At 33.3% G+C, this 19,492-nt stretch overlaps 2 protein-coding genes across 4 annotated transcripts; one reads left to right on the top strand and one right to left on the bottom strand.

The window, feature by feature from the left end:
• Nucleotides 1–7,515: 7,515 nt before the first annotated feature.
• Nucleotides 7,516–16,763, top strand: LOC137820970 (transcriptional corepressor SEUSS). Of its 3 annotated transcripts, none has more exons than XR_016515609.1 (10): nucleotides 7,516–7,910; nucleotides 8,648–9,739; nucleotides 9,835–9,954; nucleotides 10,273–10,321; nucleotides 10,476–10,690; nucleotides 10,804–10,872; nucleotides 11,256–11,353; nucleotides 12,066–13,556; nucleotides 14,067–14,136; nucleotides 15,540–16,763. XR_016515609.1 is itself a non-coding variant. In XM_068625332.2 (10 exons), exons 2-10 carry the CDS (start codon nucleotides 8,678–8,680, stop codon nucleotides 16,502–16,504), a joined length of 2,742 nt encoding a protein of 913 aa, XP_068481433.1. In that variant the 5' UTR covers nucleotides 7,529–7,910; nucleotides 8,648–8,677; the 3' UTR covers nucleotides 16,505–16,763. The 3 variants fall into 3 exon arrangements, 2 of the variants coding, with proteins under 2 accessions (XP_068481433.1, XP_068481434.1); XM_068625332.2 differs by having other exon boundaries at nucleotides 7,529–7,910; nucleotides 13,463–13,556; XM_068625333.2 differs by lacking the exon at nucleotides 7,516–7,910 and having other exon boundaries at nucleotides 8,353–9,739; nucleotides 13,463–13,556.
• Nucleotides 16,764–16,898: 135 nt separating this feature from the next.
• LOC137820971 (thioredoxin) lies at nucleotides 16,899–18,827 on the bottom strand. Its single transcript, XM_068625334.1, has 2 exons — nucleotides 18,273–18,827; nucleotides 16,899–17,489 (listed from the first exon to the last, which is right to left on the bottom strand). Exons 1-2 carry the CDS (start codon nucleotides 18,478–18,480, stop codon nucleotides 17,170–17,172), a joined length of 528 nt encoding a protein of 175 aa, XP_068481435.1. The 5' UTR covers nucleotides 18,481–18,827; the 3' UTR covers nucleotides 16,899–17,169.
• Nucleotides 18,828–19,492: the final 665 nt, after the last annotated feature.

The raw sequence follows: 19,492 nt of genomic DNA, 5'->3' as shown, positions 1-19,492 counted from the left end.
ATAATATTTAATGTAGTTAATATATTATTTTTAGTTTCTAAATTTATTATTATTTAATAATTCTTTTAGTTATATTTAAAAATTTATGTATTGTATGCAATATATAAATTTTTTAATTTGAGTAAAGATAAAATGTGTGTGATTTGAGATAGAATTAAGTGGAGGGACCTTCAAGACTTGGACGTGTCAATTGTAAAATAAATAAAGAGCAACGTGGACCCACGTAAACCTAATGAGTCATCTTGTTACTTCATGCTTTTATATATTTAAAAATTAATATATATTTTTTTATTATTACTTTTTAATTAAAACTTTTTATCCTTTAATAATTAAAAAATATCTATTTATGAAAATATAATTATATAACCTCTTCATTTATAAAATAACTACCCCATATATCAATTTAATATTATATTGTCTATACTATTATATAAAGATCACATTTTTAATTAGATAAATTTTTCTTTTAATAAAAATAATAATTTATTTATTCAATAAAGTAAATAATTAAATAACTTTTTTTCATTAAAAAATAACTATATAACATTTTTTATTTAAAAAATAATTATCACGTATATTATTTTAATACTATTTTAAAAAATCATATATATTTTTAATATTTATTATTTTAATACTATTTTGATGTGATAAAAATATAGATATATTTTTAATTGTTATTATTTTAATATTATTTTTCATATAACAAGTTCAGTAATGTTATAATTTTATCATATACTTTTTTTATTTTCAAAATCATATTTAGACTATCCTTTCATTATTTTAAGTAGATTATTCCATCTTATGTAATGATAATTATCTATTAAAAATTATTTAAAATCAGAAATATTAATATGATTGAATATTAAGTAGTTTTTTTATAATATGATTTGAATAAAGACAGAGAGTGATGTGAGTAATTAATGGCTATTGAATATTATATTATCCAATTATAGAAGATTGTGAGGTAAAATTTATACTAGCTAGAGCATATTAATACTAGTCTTTTAAAAGTGAGTTGATTATGGTGGTTTGTACCTGTAATATGGTACATATGACCTTAAGTATTAGGATAGTATTTGAGTTTGAATTTAATATGAATATTTTAAAAATATTTGTTATTTTTTATATATTGTAATATGATATATGATATTAGATGAATTTGATTTACAATTATTTATGATTTAATGTTAATTATATTATGAACTTTATCAATTAGTTCACACACAAAATTGACTTTTAGCTATCAAAATAGTTCATCAAAGTTAAAAAAATAGTTGTTAAATTTATGTGTAATTGAAATAATGATTAAATATAAATAATAGTGAAAATTCTAGTTGTACGTGACTTGACGATTATTTTTCTCATCAGTCACAAAATTATAATAGAAAAAATCAATCATTATTTGGTCACTCCAGATTATAGGATATCAATTTATCACTATATTCAATTGATTTGTTTAAAGTTCTTTTATACCATTTTATACCATTATTGATATTTTTATGTAATATTGTGATTATAATTAATAAATTCATACTTGATGAACTTTTATATATATACAAGTTATCCATTTTCATTTATAGTATGTGGTTAAGAGGATAACTATAAAAAAATTAAATTAATTACATATGCATATACATTTAAACATTATAATTTCAATAAAAAAAGACTTGAAAGTGTGCAAGTGAGTAACATAAAAAAACAATAGTTTTAATTATTACATTACTACCCACTTAGTAAAACATGATACTGCAAAAATGAAGATGGAAATAAATATAAAGAGTATAAAAGGAAAAACCCTCAACAAAGATGTATCTTCCATTATTTTTTAAAATATTTGTATTGTATCTTCCATTATTTTTAAAGTTGAAGCAATTATTTCCTAGTACTAATAAACATAATGTAAACAAAATCTTAAATGTAAATAAAAGAAAAAAAATGATATGATTACATTTTTATATTATAAATTATAATAAATAAGATGAAATAGTAGAAGTTTCATTATTATATTTTTTTCATACAAACTTTCATGTTATGCATCACTATACTACTTGACATCTCAGCTGGATTGACACATCAAATAACAACAATCATTTGTCATGAAAAAAAATATTATTAAAAAAAGAAAAAGAAAGAAAATATAAAAATATGGAAAGACTAGATCAAAACTCATATGTTAACAAAAACGATATATAGGTAAACTATACCTATTAATAAATAATTTTAATAACAAACTAGATGGAAGCCTATTATATCATTGAAAGGATTCTCTATGAATAAATCATGAATTAACTAACTTATCAACACACACATTCCCTTCACGAAAAATATGAGTAACCCTAAACCTGTCCACAGTAATTAAGACAAGTATTCCATCGATTACGAAGCATCCAAGGAACATTTGTCCTAGCGGTAAACGCAACACAAACCAAGACAAAGTCACATTTCAGCCAGACATTAGTAAGACCCAACTTTTGAGCTTCCTCCAAAGCATATATAACTCCATAAAATTCAGCAACCAAAGCAGTCTGAACGTCAAGAAACGCAGAGAAAGCTTTGATGGGAAACGCACACGGAAACAACACACATAATCATGAATCAACTGCAGAAAAATAAACGACACAAGATTTAACGTGGTTCGGTCGCCAACTGCAACCTACATCCACTCGGGCAACTATTAGGTTTACATTATATCCCGTTGCACACCAATTACAAGTACAATGATCTCTTTAAATAGAGATAATAAAGGGACATAATAATTAAGCCCACTCACTAAACATGTGTCTAGTCAGCCCAACCTAATTGGTCCTGGCTTCATACCCAACAATCTCTCACTTGAAGCCACGGAACAATGTTCACCTACGCTTCAACTGTGTACATGGTGTCTTGTCAACCCAACCCAATTGGTCTTGACTTCATACCAACAATCTTCCACTTGAAGTCACGGAACAATGTTCACTTGCGCTTCAACTGTGTACATGTACTTCTGTAATTTGTCGATGGAACTCACTGTTCCACCTCTAGTTGCCACCAGCCTTCTTAATCATTTTGAAAACTTCGTTAAAACTCCCCTGAGTTTCAACACGTCAGTCACTGACTTGTTCTCTGTTCCTACCGACTCCCACTTACAGGAACTGTCAGATCCTGGAACAACCTGAGTTTCAACATGTCAGTCACTGACCCGTTCTTTGTTCCTACCGACTCCCACTTACAGGAACTGCCGGATCCTGGAACAACCTGAAAACAAACACTCTCCATATTCAACAAGAATTTTTCTGGAGAAGTTTCAACCGTTGGAATACTGGTTCTCCTAACCCACTGTCATCTAGGAACCTTAGCTGAAGCATGACCCGTGCTCCCACTGTCACAAGTACCTTTGACTGGTCTACCTGAACCTTTCCATGCTCGTTCATCTTGAATCTGACCTGTGGCTTTGGGTTTCTCTCTTGTAAAGACAACCCTATTCTACCCACGAGATTCTGTGAACCGGACTTTGTTTATCTTCTGAACTGGGATGGTCACTCCCTCAGACACGGTAATCTGACTATATACAACGAACCTCTCTTTCTTTCGCAGGTCATGACAAGATTTCCCTTGACGACCTTCCACTGCTGATTTCCGAACTTCACTTCATGTCCCTGTTCGTCCAACTGCCTAACAGAAATCAAACTTTTCCTCAAGCTTGGAACAACTCTGACATCCTTCAAAGTCCAAAAACCAATTGGTGTCTTCAACACTATGTCACCCATGCCCGCATAACATCAAGAGTTCTATTGTCCGCTAGTCTTACCTTTCCAAAGTCTCCAATAACTAGATTCTGCAATGCTTCAGAATCCATGACCCAGGAATCCACACTGCTCTCCGCGCAACAGACTAAGAGGTCCTCGTCCGCGGAATCTTGTTTATCATTTGGGCATTGATTCCTGAAATGCCCCACCTCCTTGCAGTTCCAACATGTTACACTTGAGCAATCCCAAGTCTTTGACTGACTCCTTCTTTTGTTCTTGCTCCCACTATCTCTGATATTTCTCTCCTCTGATGACATAAAGCGATTCACTAGATAATTCCCCAGAACTCCTTCTTTGGACATCCTCGCCAAGAATGAGATCACGAATCTTCTCAAAAGTGAATCAATCAGATCCCGCTGAACTGGTAACTACTGTAACCGTTCCGGACCAACTGTCAGGCAAAGACAATAGCAATAGTAAAGCTTGAACTTCATCATCGAACTTAATGCCCACTGACGTAAGTCTGGATAAGATCGAATATTGATGTGCTCAGTAACTGAACTCGCAAATCCTCAATTTGCACTTTCCACCAACTGAAATTTGTACCATCGAATTTTCAATTTGAAACTTCCCTTCTTCTGCCATCTCAAATGACTAGACGAGATACTCGGTACAACTAATTTCAGATCTTGGCAATCTTTTTTTTTTAAATCAAGAACACAAAAATTGCACCACCCAAAATCACTCACCAACAGACCTGGTCGTAGTCCCCACTGCCCTGGCGCTCTGCACCACCACCGTCGCTGGTCACCGCTGTTGTGAAGCAGATATGGGAAACCCTAAGCCTTAGGACGCTGCTGCAACCCCTGCAAAACCCTAGCTTTGAGATGTTGTTGCCGCCTCTGCGAAACCCTAACTTTGGGACATTGTTCCCGCCTCTGCGAAACCCTAACTCTGGGACGCTACTGCAACCGCAATTTTCACATCTCGTCGATTAATTTCTGCTGATTGGATCTCTAGTGTGTAAACGAACCAAGGCTCTTGATACCACTTGATGGGAAAAACGCACACGAAAACAACACACATAATCACGAATCAACTACAGAAAAATAAACGACACAAGATTTAACGTGGTTCGGTCGCCAACTGCAACCTACATCCACCCGGGCAACTATTAGGTTTACATTATATCCTGTTGCACACTAATTACAAGTACAATGATCTCTTTAAACTTTAAATAGAGATAAATAGAGATAATAAAGGGACATAATAATTAAGCCCACTCACTAAACATGTGTCTAGTCAGCCCAACCCAATTAGTCTTGGCTTCATACCCAACAAGCTTCAATAAACTTCCCCATACTCGCACGAAAAATACTTCCACAAGCGGCAAGACCTGGATAACCCCTAGCAGCCCCATCAATGTTAATTTTAACCCATTGTGGTGAAGGAAACTCCCATCTAACAAGAAGAGGACGTAGAACTTTACCAGTACGAGTGTTAATACCAAAAAACTTGAGCACATTGAAATCGAACATATCATTCTTCATTGAAGCTTTAGACGAACTACCCACTAGACAAGTTAAATCTTTAATAACCAAAATAGCCCTAGAAACCTCAATCTTATCATGAAAATGAGCATAATTCCTCATACGCCATATCATCCAAATAGAAAAAGTTATCACAGCTAGTTTAACCAATTTAACCAACGGAATACCATCACTCTTAATAAAAGAAAGAAGATAATCCTTATTAGAGAAATCATAAGTAGGAAAAATGTGTTGAACCCAACTCCAAATACGCAAAACGTTAGCACATTCAAAAAATAAATGTTGAATAGATTCATCGTGTTTTTCACAAAGCGTACAAATAAAACAAATATGTAGATCTTTATTTTGAATATGTTAATATGTAGGAAGCCAAAGAACAAAAGTTTTGGAAGGCGGAATATATGAAGACCAAATAAATTTACCCAAGAACAGAAACCCCTATGTATATATTCATTATCTTTATTCTCGCAATTAGAATTTCTTTAAACAACATTAATTCTCTCATTTGGATATAATTTTACCTATTTCTTTTACAAAAATAATGAAGATATCTCTCTAAGTCATACTATTATACTTTTAGTGTTATGTATACTAGTATCTTAGTTGCTTCTTGTACGAAATGAATATTAAGTTATTCTATCTAACCAAGTTTATAATAAATAGATATTTTAAAATATATTAATTATAATATTGTTAAATTTGATAATAAATAATTCATATCACAATACGATATTACTTTTATCATTAATTATTTATTGTAAGAGCATCAAAATTCAAGTTAGAAATAAAAGATGTTGTAAATGGTAGATCGAAATAGATAAAACGTGTAAAAAAACAATTAAAAATACTGTCATTATACAGAATGATAACTAATACACTCACAAACAGTTGTTTTAATTTATATTGATTTTTCTGAATATTTTGATTGCTTAAATTTTAAAATAACTATGCTAAAATTTTAATTATTTATTATAAAACTAATATAGAATATTTAATATATTTATTTAGAATTTTAATTGTAATACATTTTATTTAATACAAAAATATTTATTAGTTATAATTACGTTTTATATTATAAGTTTTGATTATCATATAAAATGGAAGTTTTTATTTTAAGAATTATTCTTTAACAAAACGGTTTACAAGGTTTTTTTTTATAAAGGAGATCAGTTTTAGGAGTTATTATTATTATTGCTTTTATTTGGTAACATGCCTTTTCTTAATTTTATGTATTAGATATTTATTGATTTATATATTAATCAAATTTAATTTTAATGTCAAGTTTAATTTGATCAAGAAATTCTTAAAAAAAACTTATTTTCTGAACAGTTTAAATATTTTAATATATATATATATATATTTATTTTAAATTGAACTTCAAATATTCTTTATAATGTGATCAATAATTAAGAGGTGTTTATTTTCGAAAATCATGATCACAATCAATACAATCCTAGAAATTATTATTCCAAGGATATTTGATTGATAAAAAATATTTTTAAAAAATATTTATATAACTTTTTACAAACTAAGGAGTACTATTTTTAATTTTTTTTAATATGTTACTGCATTGAATAATTTAATTAAAGCAATATGATAATTTTTAACTTAATTTCTATTCTAATCTATATAGGAATGCTTTTATGAGAACATTTAATCATTCTCATAAAAAAATATTTTCTGAAAGTTATATTTTTTAAAAGGTAAATCAAATATAAGAAATGTTCTTTTCCAATTTTATATTTTTGAAAAACTAAAAAATTCCTTCTCTTAATAATATCCTAAATATAATCTTATATTATAATATAAATTATTTATCCTATACTGAAATATAACTTATACTTAAAAAATATTTAATATAACTTTTTTTATTGTAATATAAAGATTTATTCATTATAAATTATAGTTATACAGAAATATTTGTTCTGACCTAAATAAAAATATTAATGTAACAAAATGCTTATCTTATAAAAATAGAGTTGATTAAGCTAATCACAGATTTTAGGTTAGGTGAAAGCAATCATCCACCTAATGGTCACAAAGCATGCCACACATTAAAACGGAGAGGGATTACCTCCGTAAAAAGAAGAATAAACAAAGGATATATACGTAATTTAGTATTGCACTAGCTATTAGTATGTGGTAGAGATAATGATGATGATACTGATGCACAAAGATATTGATGATGAGATAACATCATTATGAATGATGATGATGAACAACATGGTGCATGTGCATAACGAGAGTGGAATGGCATTTGACTTCATTGTGAGAGAGGAGGAAGAGAGAGAAAGAAAGGGAATAGAAGCGAAAAGGAAGGACCAAAGAATGAAGAAAATTCAATCTGATCGAATACAATCTTGACGTCCGCAATGACCCTTTCTCTCTTTCTCTCTCTACACTTTCTCTCTCTAGAACACACGCCATGAAGCACCAGCAGCAACAACACCAACAGTGCGTTTCACTGAGATTAAAGAAGATGCTGCTGCTTCTGCACTGAGAAAACCCTAGACACTTATTCTGGATGCGAACTCGGAAACCCCAACTGCAAAGTTCTACGCTTTTCGTTCATTCTCACTCTGTTGATCACTCACCGGATTCTGCCACTATTCAATTTCGCAAATTTCAACTCTCGGTGAGTCATGGCAACTGCTAACTTTACACTTCCGACGTTCTCACCCTTTCGTCTAAGTGTCTGTCCCTGTTTTTTCTCAATACTGCGCCTCATTTGTGTCATTTGTAGCTCTGGATCGCTGATTCGCTTAAGCTAAGCTTCGATCGGCTGCTATTTTTGTCACTACTTTGATGAAGTTTATGCTTTACACTTTTCTCCCCTTTTTCAATTAAGCTTGGGCTTTTAAAAAATGGTAATTCTTCGGGTTTTATTGATTTTGGTGTGAGATGTGTCTTAATTTGATTAATTTTTTTCTTTTAATTTTTAGAGTTTCTTTTAGTGTTTAGTTTGATAGTATTGTTTGTTGAAATTTTCGGGCTTTCTTTTTTGTTAATGGTTTTTCTTGGGTATAATTGTATGCACTGATGGATGGGTTGGATCTGAGAAGTCATGTGTTGTACAGAGATTCATGCGAGAGCTGTTTGGAGGTTGCTCCTTTAAGGGAGGTAGCGCAATTGTAATGTTCAGAATCAAAGAATGTTTCTTGGTTTTGGTTTTCTTTGGTGTATGGCTTGTGTTTGGTAAAACTCAACACCACGTACTTCTGTTGGATCACAGTGAAGACTTTTGCCTTGAACTCGGGGTTGAAGTAGTACTTTCTGGGTTGAGCGTTGTGAACGTGCCCAGTTTCTCACAAGCTGTTGTGTAATTGTACTTTGTTGAACTTGTGTTTTAAGTAACTTAGTTGTTATGCTTAGGTGATTGCTTGAAGGCCGTGACATCGAAAGATGGTGCCTCCGGGGCCACCCACTCCCATTGGTGGTGCCCAGTCTGTTTCACCATCTCTTTTAAGATCAAATTCTGGAATGCTAGGAGCTCAAGGGGGTCCCATGCCGCAGACATCCTTCCCTTCACTTGTGTCTCCTCGTACTCAGTTCAACAACATGAACATTCTAGGAAATATGTCCAATGTAACTTCCATACTGAATCAATCTTTCCCAAATGGAGCTCAGAATCCTGGGCTATCTGGTCCAGGAAGTAGCCAACGGGGAGCAATTGATACTGGAGCTGAAACAGATCCACTCTCCACTGTTGGCAATGGAATGAGCTTCAATAATTCTTCTTCCACGTTTGTACAGTCAAATATAGTAAATGCTGCTTCCTCTGGTCAAGGTCAGGGTCAACAATTTTCAAACCCTTCTAGTAACCAGATGTTGCCTGATCAACAACATCAACAACATTCCCAACAGCTTGAACCTCAAAATTTCCAACACAGTCAGCAGTCAATGCAACAGTTCTCTGGCCCTCTAAATACGCAGCAGCTGCCTCCACAGCAGCATTTTCAATCAATTCGAGGAGGAATAGGTGGTATGGGACCAGTAAAGCTAGAGCCCCAGGTAAGCAACGATCAACTTGGACAGCAGCAGCAGCCATTGCAGTCATTAAGGAACCTTTCTTCAGTTAAATTGGAGCCACAACAAATGCAGACAATGAGAACACTGGGACCTGTTAAAATGGAGCCTCAGCATTCTGATCAACCATTATTTTTGCAGCAGCAACAGCAGCAACAACAACAACAACAGCAACAGCAATTCCTCCACATGTCTAGTCAATCATCTCAGGCTACTGTTGCCCAGATCAATCTTTTGCGCCAGCACAGGCTTTTACAGTTACAACAACAACATCAGCAGCAACAACTCTTGAAGGCAATGCCTCAACAACGGTCCCAGCTACCGCAGCAATTTCAACAGCAGAGCATGCTAATGAGAACTGTGAAACCAGCATATGAACCCGGAATGTGTGCTAGGCGGCTGACACATTACATGTATCAGCAACAACATAGACCTGAAGTAAGAACCAACTATGATCCTATGTATTGACCTTACTCTATTTCTGCATACAAGAAGTCTCATTTAAGTGATATTTTCAATTTGATTTCATGCAGGATAACAATATTGAGTTCTGGAGAAAGTTTGTTGCTGAGTATTTTGCTCCTAATGCCAAGAAGAAATGGTGTGTTTCTATGTATGGAAGTGGAAGACAAACAACTGGAGTTTCCCTTCAGGTATCTTCAAAGAGAAAACCTTATAAACAAAATTGTTTGTCTTATTAATTTTGAGTCATGTATAACCCTATCTAAGTTTATGAATTAATCATCTCATTGCATTATTGATTGTACAGTTGTACTATACTTACTGATTACTGATTGGCATCATGATTTTGTTGTCACTATTTCCATATAATGTCGCTTTAAAACTTCAGTAACAAATTGCTTTGAATGTTGCAATGGATAAATTCTGGTATTCAAGGAACCAAATATAGCAGTTTCATTGTTGCTACTCGTCAGTTTAACATTACAGATGAATTCTTTAAATATTTTCAGGATGTATGGCACTGCGAAATATGTAATCGCAAGCCTGGACGTGGTTTTGGTAAGTTTTGGTTTTTGGGGTTATTTCTTCGTATATGTCCCTGTTCAATCTACTTTTTGGTTCTTTTCTGTTTGAAAATGTTGCCATCTTGAAATATATGTGAATGGGTGTGTAGTGCTTATTGCCTTTCTTAGCTGTCATTCTCTTTTCCCAGAAGCAACTGTTGAGGTTCTTCCCCGGCTTTTCAAGATAAAGTATGAAAGTGGTACTTTGGAAGAACTACTTTATGTTGACATGCCTCGTGAATATCATAATACCTCTGGTCAGATAGTTCTAGATTACGCAAAAGCAATACAAGAAAGCGTTTTTGAGCAACTTCGAGTTGTTCGTGATGGTCAACTTCGAATAGTTTTCTCTCCAGACCTGAAGGTTATATATGAAAATATTAATATTAAAATAATTTGACAGCTTATATTATATTTTATTGTCATTATTGATTTTCTTTATATGAAAGAAAGATTAATTGGCATTTTCATTTGCAGATATGTTCTTGGGAATTTTGTGCTCGGCGCCATGAGGAGCTCATACCGAGGAGATTGTTAATACCACAGGTTGCCATTAATTGCATTCTGATTGGACTTTAATTACAACTATTATATTATCTGTTTATTTAAATAGACAAACATACTTTGCATATTGATATTGATTAATGAGCCCATTTACTCTTTGTTGGTTTTTGTTAGTCTTGATAATTTTTTCTCTATTACTGTAGGTGTGGAATAAGTTTTGAGATTGAAATTGGATGAGATCTTTGCTAGGATCTATGGATTCCTAGTCTTGTTGCTAATGTTATGATTATTATTTTGTTAGGAATGCCTTTTGTAATGCTGGTTTCGTACTGTAGAGATTTTGACAGAATAGTGCTTTGCTATGCATTTAGATATTATATTATACATTATGGTATTTTCTTATCTTATTATTATTGTATGTACAGGTTAGCCAGCTTGGAGCAGTTGCTCAAAAATACCAGGCTTTTACTCAAAATGCAACACCAAATATATCTGTTCCAGAATTACAAAATAATTGCAATATGTAAGTTAATTTTACCATTTATCCTTTATGTTAATTTTTGTGTCTTTTATTAATTTTAATTTAAAACTGGATAATTTTGTTTTAATTATCTTGTACCTTTCTTATTGCAAGACCATGGGATGGGGGCATGACATACTTCCTTTACCCTTTTGAAAAGGGATTCATATGAATGTTTGAGCATGCTTATGTACATTAGCACAACTCTAACTGGAGTTGCTTCTGCTGTTTGTACAAATAAGAACTGGTTCTTTTTAGATTGCACGTTCGTTGAGTTGGACTCCTTATGTAAGAACAGTTCTTACATAAGAACTGTGTTCTTGTCATAAAAAACATTTTTTTTTAGTTTCAGATTCAACGTAAGAAAATAACTATCATTTACAATCTCAGTTGGAGACTCATTGATGACCTTCTCTGTCAGCTTCTTCTTTGTTTGTGAGGCAGTGTTATCAGGATTGCAATTAAAATGGTGATTTTGCTTCATTTTGCAATCTTGCTTCCTGTTAACAAGCTGCATTTTGAGTAAGATCATGAAGTGGTAGGATGTAACAACATCCTAGTAGGATCGGAATGAGTTGGTGTAATTGGTTCTTTTTCTGGTATTGCCAGCTTTGCTTTTTGGGTTGGGTTGCGTGACCTGGTTTTACCCAAATTTGTTTTAATAGTTTTTTTTGTTGTCCTAAATTGATAGTTTCTGCTTCTCCCCCATTTTCAGACCTGGACAAATTGTATTCTTCCCCTCAATCGATTCTGTCTCTTGGCCTCTCTCAGTCTTCACTCGACCCCTGTGTCTATGATCTGCGTTCAGTATCCGGCTCTTGTACTTGGCTCTCTCACTCTCTCTGACTTGCTGGGACTGTGACTGAGTGCTTGGATTTTTGTTGATAAGAGCGATTTGCTGTATTTTTCCTTTTGTATTCTGTTCTTGGCAAACCATTGCATCTGTACTCTAAACACTTATTTTTCATTCTACAATTTGGCTGTCTTCTTTCCCTTTTTATTTTCCCTTGAAAACTCATGAGTTGGGTTCATTTTTGCCTTTATTTGAAGATATTTTCTTATATTCTTTGGGTTTTATGATATATTTGTTCTCTGTTTTTTTTCATAATTATTATTTAGAATAGACTGAGATATTGTTAATACTTTACAATATTTATAAAATTATACAATACTTGTAAAATAGATATTTAAACTTTTAACTGAATTTCAGGGATTTTGTTATATGTATTATCCAATTATACTATCATTATCATACTTGTGTATTGAAATATATTTATATAATTTTGGTAGGATCTTATGATCCTTGTTAGGATCCTACATTTTACATTCTTGTAACCCTCCTCCTGATCTTGATAACATTGCTGTCTGCACTTCTGCTGCCTTCACTGTTCTCAGATCTCAGTTCACCATTTACTTTAACCTCAACAGTGGAATGAGCGATGTGTTTTGTATTTATTTTTGGATTTAGGCATGTGGCTAGACTATGTTCTTGTAACTTTTGCTTTTATCTGGTGATTGCAATTAGTAACATTTGCTGTGTTGAGTAATGTTTGTAATCTTTTTAGCATAGTCAGGTAGTATTTTAATGTTCAAGTGCCATTCTACTTTTAATGTTTTCTGTGTAAAACCCTTTTGTTTTGTTGGGATTTTAGCTCCCCTCTTGAAGTTTGAGTATTACAAAAATTTCCTTAATTTTCAATGTATTTTTTACAACAATTTTTTTGTTTAGTGTGAACAAGTTATTGCACTAATATATTTTTTATTGTCTCAATTAAAACGTAAATGGATTTTTTTTGCGTGTTAGGCGGATCTATTTCAAATGTATAGATTTGTATATTTCTTTTTTGTTTCATTCTCATTGACAATCTTTTTCCTGACAAATATTGGTGCCTTTTCGTGTGAGTCTCACTGTTACAACACTCTGGGACGTGTTTCATGCTTTATACATTCATTTCCAATTCTTATATACTCTACTTTCTTCTGTTTTGTCTACTGTCTATAATTTAGATTGCACTAGTCCTTTTACTTGACTTCTTTTTGTCTTAATTAGGTTTTGCTTTTTATGAAAGTCTGTGTTTTTTCTTTTAATATTTTTACACGCTTCTTTTCCAGGTTTGTTGCATCGGCCCGTCAGTTGGCTAAAGCCTTAGAAGTACCATTGGTTAATGATTTAGGATACACAAAGAGATATGTGCGCTGCCTACAGGTAGTGTTCTATTCTTAAGACATTGCTTACCCCATATATTTTTAGTGTTTAATCTTAATATATATTTTATTGTGGGAAATTATGTATTTATTTCCTTTTAATGCTTCAAATTGCACTTGGTTTCTTTTTCCGGAACTACCATGTCTTTTTGTGTTACCTATCCCTGACTGTTGAATTTGTGATCAGAACACCCCGTTTGCCTTGGTTATTTTAACTGGGAAGCCTTTCTTATTTTTGTTTCTCTCAATTTGACAGCAAATATAGCATTTATGCTGGTTTCTGTTCATGTTTTAATAAGATCTCCTGAGAGGAGTTGGGGCCCAGTAATCACTGGCTCATGTTTGATGGTGCATTTATATTTTTATAGAAAAACAGACTTCTGGAGGAGTGATTATCAAGGGCTAAATTCAGAAAAATTGAGTTTCATTTGGAGAATAATCTCCAATGAACTCTATTCAAACAGAGTGAGCACAACAAACTTAAGTTTATTGTTTCTTGTTTATACTGCAGATATCAGAAGTTGTAAATAGTATGAAAGACTTGATAGATTACAGCAGGGAAACTCGGACTGGACCTATGGGTAAGTCAATAATTTACTTGTTTATTTCTCATTTTTAAGTCTGCACATGAATGTGTCTGTAAATAATACTTTATTAAAAGGAAAAATCTGTTCCTTATACTTTTGTAATTTTGGTTTTACCATTTCTATTTTCCAATTTAAAAATTGCATTGTGTAGAAATTGCGTTCTTTGTGACATGTTTAGTTTCCTACTTGACCTTTATACATTACAGCTTAGAGTTGTTTTCTGGATATCAGTTTTTGTCTCAACATAGTCCTACTTGGTTGATATTTGAGGAGCTTGCATCCAACCTTTCTAAGCTATGCATGGTGATGGAATCAATTCCAGACGAAGTTTCCTTATGACAAAAAAGGTTGTTAAAGATACAAAGATAGAGGATTGATTGTTCATGATCTGGTTAAGAGTTGGTCCTAGAGATTCAAGTTGTAAATGTGTAGTTGTACTTGAAAAGCCTACTAACAACAGTTGTTAAATGTTAAGGGTCCGTCTCTGGATTTTAGGGATAGTGGAGGACACTTTTATGGAAGATTGATGTATGCTTAAGTGTTTGGTTTGGAGGTATGTGAGATGGAATAAAGTCTTCTTGAGCCCGCATGGAATTTACCTTTATGGTCAGGAGAGGAAGAAATAGCCTAGGTTACTTAACTATCAAGCAATATGCATATAGAGAAATTGCAATCCCTCTTGGTATTTTGCTTTGGAATTTGGCTTGGAGATGTAGTTGGTACGATAATAATGATAAATAGATGTTGAAGGGAATCAAGAGTGGACAATTGGAGTTCATCCCCTAAAGGTTTATTTGTTGGAGTTTACTATTAGGCTATTTCAACTTGAGATTCGAGACTATTATTTGGGAGGAAAGACTTTTTCCTTTGTCAGCTGTTTTACTTTGTACTTGAATCCTGTTTCTGTATCTTGGTATTAATGTCTTTGACTTCCTAACATTAAAATATCCTCATGTCTATTTTGGGGGGACACAGATATGTAATAAATCACTCACTTAATATTTTCAAACAGTAAATAGGGTAGGTTTGAGGTCATGATACTGGTGAAAGTTGACTGAACTTCTTGAGGAGCAAGACTTTTTCTTTGTGCTTTTTTGCCCCAAGCATGGAACCGTTTTTGTTTAACACGACATGGATTATATGCAACCAACTCAGCAGTCACATCTATCTTTGATCCCTGCACCTAATCAGGGAAATGAGTTATAATTCTTTCTGTTATTCTCTAATTTTTTCCTCACTTAATTAGACGAAAGTTTAGGTCTTCGAGATAACTTGTATCTTGTTTTCTAAAAGTCTTGTGAATATTTTTTTTTTCTTAATAATTATTTCCAGCTGTTTGATCATGATAATAGGTATGATGAAATTTCTATTCTTTCTATTATTTTTCCATCTCTCAGATAGCTTGGCAAAGTTCCCTCGGAGGACAAATGGTTCATCTGGACCTCGTGGTCAAGCACAACAGCATGAAGAACAATTACAGCAGCAGCAACAGCAACAAATGGTGGCCCATAACTCAAATGGTGATCAAAACTCGGTACAAGCTGCTGCCATGCAAATTGCTTCTAGCAATGGTATGGTCAGTGTAAATAACAATGTCAACTCGGCATCCACATCAACCACCACAAGTACTATTGTTGGACTTCTCCACCAGAATTCAATGAATTCTAGACAGCAAAATTCAATGAACAATGCAAGTAGTCCATATGGAGGTAGTTCTGTTCAGATTCCATCCCCAGGTTCTTCCAATACGGTGCCACAGGCCCAGCCAAATTCATCCCCTTTTCAATCACCGACGCCCTCTTCTAACAACCCCCCACAAACATCTCACCCTACTTTAACATCTGCCAATCACATGAGCGCAACTAACCCAGCAGCTAATATTTCCATGCAACAGCAGCAGCCATCTATATCAGGTGATCCTGACCCTAGTGATACTCAAAGCTCAGTCCAGAAAATCATACATGAAATGATGATGTCCTCTCAGATTAACGGTGCAGGTGGAATGATTGGTGTTGGTTCTCTTGGAAATGATGTGAAAACTGTAAATGGTATTCTGCCAGTGAGTGCCAATACAGGGCTCAATGGTGGCAATGGCTTGATGGGTAACGGGTCAATGAACAGTAATTCAGGCGTTGGGGTTGGTAATTATGGCACAATGGGTCTTGGTCAATCCTCTATGCCTAATGGAATGAGAGCTGCTGTGGTGAATAATTCAATCATGAATGGAAGGGGAGGAATGGCATCTCTTGCTCGAGATCAAGCTATGAATCATCAACAAGATTTGTCAAACCAACTACTTAGCGGGCTAGGGGCAGTAAATGGTTTTAGTAATCTTCAATTTGATTGGAAACCTTCTCCTTGAGAGCCTTTGTAGATGGTATGGATGGTGTGGTTCTTAGAAGCTGCTCATGCAACATGAGCAATGGTATTGCCATCGGCCCCCGATGATGGCAGAGTATTTGGGTTGGGTAGTGATAGGGCGTAGGCCACTGTGCCACTATATGATTTTATATATAAGAAATGAAAATTTGTTGGCTGGTTGTGTGGCTGACGGGGCTGATTTTTCTTGTGAATTCAAGTGTAACGTTTTTTTATTAATATTTCTTACTAGCTTTCACAAACTCATCCTTGACATAAGGACACGCTTGAGGAAGGTGGCAAGTTTTGGTATTCAAAAAAGCAACTGGTTGTTGGGGGAATTGTTAATTATTGTCCCAAGCAATGATCAATTTGAAGTGTTCCTAAGCACGGGGAAGTAATCAAACATTCAAACATTGAATGAGGTCTCTTTATCCAATGTAACCTTTACAAATTGAAAAAATGGTACAAGTATTACTTCAAAGTGTCATGCCACTGATGAGAAGATGGTTCTTACACTTTTAAACAGACACTATCTATTGCCTTATAGGGCATGGAAACAAAATGAAAGAGAATGAAATTTGCAATGTCAATATTATCACTTCTCCCTTTCCAATCCTTTCATTTTTGGCATTGTAATGCTTGCCCTTTTTTTTTATCACTCCCAGCTTATAAATCAATATATTTTTCAACTGTCGCTGACAGAGTAGACTTGGGAACTGCACCAATTATGCTTTCTTTTTTCTCTCCATTCTTGAAGAACAGAACTGTTGGTATGCTTCTGATGCCGTACTGAGTTGCTGTGTTTGGGGAGTCATCTGTGTTAAGCTTGTAGCATGCAAGTTTTTCACCATATTCCTTCGCTAACTCTTCAATAACAGGTGCTATCATCCTGCATGGACCACACCATGGTGCCCAAAACTCTACCAGAACAGGGGTTTCATTGGCAATCACAAGTTGATTCCAGTTTGCGTCAGTCACCTCTTTTACTGCCAAGTTTGAGCACATGTATTATTTCATTAGACAAAACAAAACAGAAAGGGAGTCACTTAATTAAAGCTTGTTTGATTTAGAAATTAGAGCTGCTACTTTAATGCTTTCTTATGCCCTGGAAAATTAGTTTAGAAATCGGTACAAGAAAACAAGCAAACTTATACATAAATTCCAAGATGAAATTGGAAAATCAATCTGCTACTTCATTCGAGTAAAAACATGGCCCAAATGTCAGGTAGAAATCATGCACTATACATTAAAATTGCCGAATGTATATGAAGTTTATATTGTTCTGGAACCTGACACTAGTTTTAATAATGCCAAGTCTAAGCAGCCCAACCATAAAACATAGACAAGTCTTAACATTGTTTCCGATTAAAATTTATTGAAAGTTAGAAATTATAGAATAGTAAGTGAGATCCATTAAATGATAATGAGACCTACAAAATTTCATAATTCCTAGTAAACTGTAATCTGCAATAAATATTTAAAAGAATAATTCTAATTCCTGTACTACTTTCTTATAAAATATTGAATGCGCTTTAAATATTTAAAAAATGAATATATTTCCTTTTTCATTTAATATTTTTTTACAAGTAGGAGAATTTGCACTTTGTACTAGTGGTTAAAACATCTCTCCTAAGGTACTTCGGGAAACTAGACTATCCAATATAACACATTCTGAAATTCCTAATACGAATTAAAATGGAAAAGCATGTCAGAAGATGGTTTACTCAGTGCAGAAAGGTTAGAAGCTTGCATATGGGATAATCACTTACCTTCATTTACTGCTTCACGAGCATTGCAAACAAAACGGGATTTTCGGTAGGTTGAATAGAGAGATTGGTATGAGAGTTTTGCGTTCGGCATGGATTTCTTGAAACCTCTGTGGGTTGGGAAAACAAGCTTTTCCCTTGAAGTTGGAAAGCACGGAGAAAGGCATTGGGGTGTGGCTGTGCCTACTGTTAAACACTTCTCCAGGGCCATGCTAGCTTCCTACCCGCTTTGCTCTAAACTTTGTTACAAAATACACTCCTGGATAATCTTTTCAATTCTTTTGTTTCTTTATGTACTATCTATATCCCTATGTGGATATTATTACAAGATTGTGAGGTTCTAAGAAGGCTCAAATTCATGTGGATCTCATTTTGTTGTCAATAAACTTTTTTATCCCACTAAAACCTACAATTTCTCCAAAAACTTATTACAAGAGGACTGCATCACCATCAAAGTACCCAAAACCAGAATAAAAAATATTTAATACCTTTTCTTTTACTCTTGAAGATGTACATAATCTTATAATATACTAGGGTTTTCTAATTCTTATTTTGTTTTTGCTAATATTCTAAGATTTGTCAGCCTGTTAAATCCCACCAACTTTATTATGTTTTTTTCATCAAAAATACAGGAACTGATAAGTTATTTGCTCTCACAAATGCAAATAAAATTGAAAACCAGTGACATATTTTTAGGAATATTGTTTGAGTAAATTAGTAATTTAGAATTGATGTGACATGACCTCCATGAAATTATGTGGTTGTGAAATGAAGTGCAAGAATACAAGGTCAGAACTAGTTAGGATAGGAATCAACCAATCCACTATTTTCCACTCTCATTATTAATAAGCAACCTTATCAAGCCACATCATATACCGTCTTTTGATAATTCCTTCTTCTATCAGCACATATACAAAGTCTATTGTTAACTACACTTTATTCAAACCTCTCTAATGGTGGTTCTGGGATAAAAGAAATTGTAAACATTTTTTTTTCCATCACTAATTAACCATCTCATATTTAATAATATCATTATTAGTTATTATTATCATGAAAAAATTAAGACGTAATAGGTGTTAAATCACATTATTAAATATTTTTGTTAATATTTTATACAAATAAGTAATTAATAATGTTGTTATTGATAACATGTCAAAAAAAATTATTAGCAATTGACACCAGAGTAATGATAGACGATAATGGTTTAGTTTTAAAAAATAAAA

Source organism: Phaseolus vulgaris, chromosome 9, assembly GCF_051622355.1.
Source record: "Phaseolus vulgaris cultivar YP4 chromosome 9, ASM5162235v1, whole genome shotgun sequence".
Taxonomy (NCBI): domain Eukaryota; kingdom Viridiplantae; phylum Streptophyta; class Magnoliopsida; order Fabales; family Fabaceae; genus Phaseolus; species Phaseolus vulgaris.
This window is presented reverse-complemented; position numbering and strand designations above follow the sequence as displayed.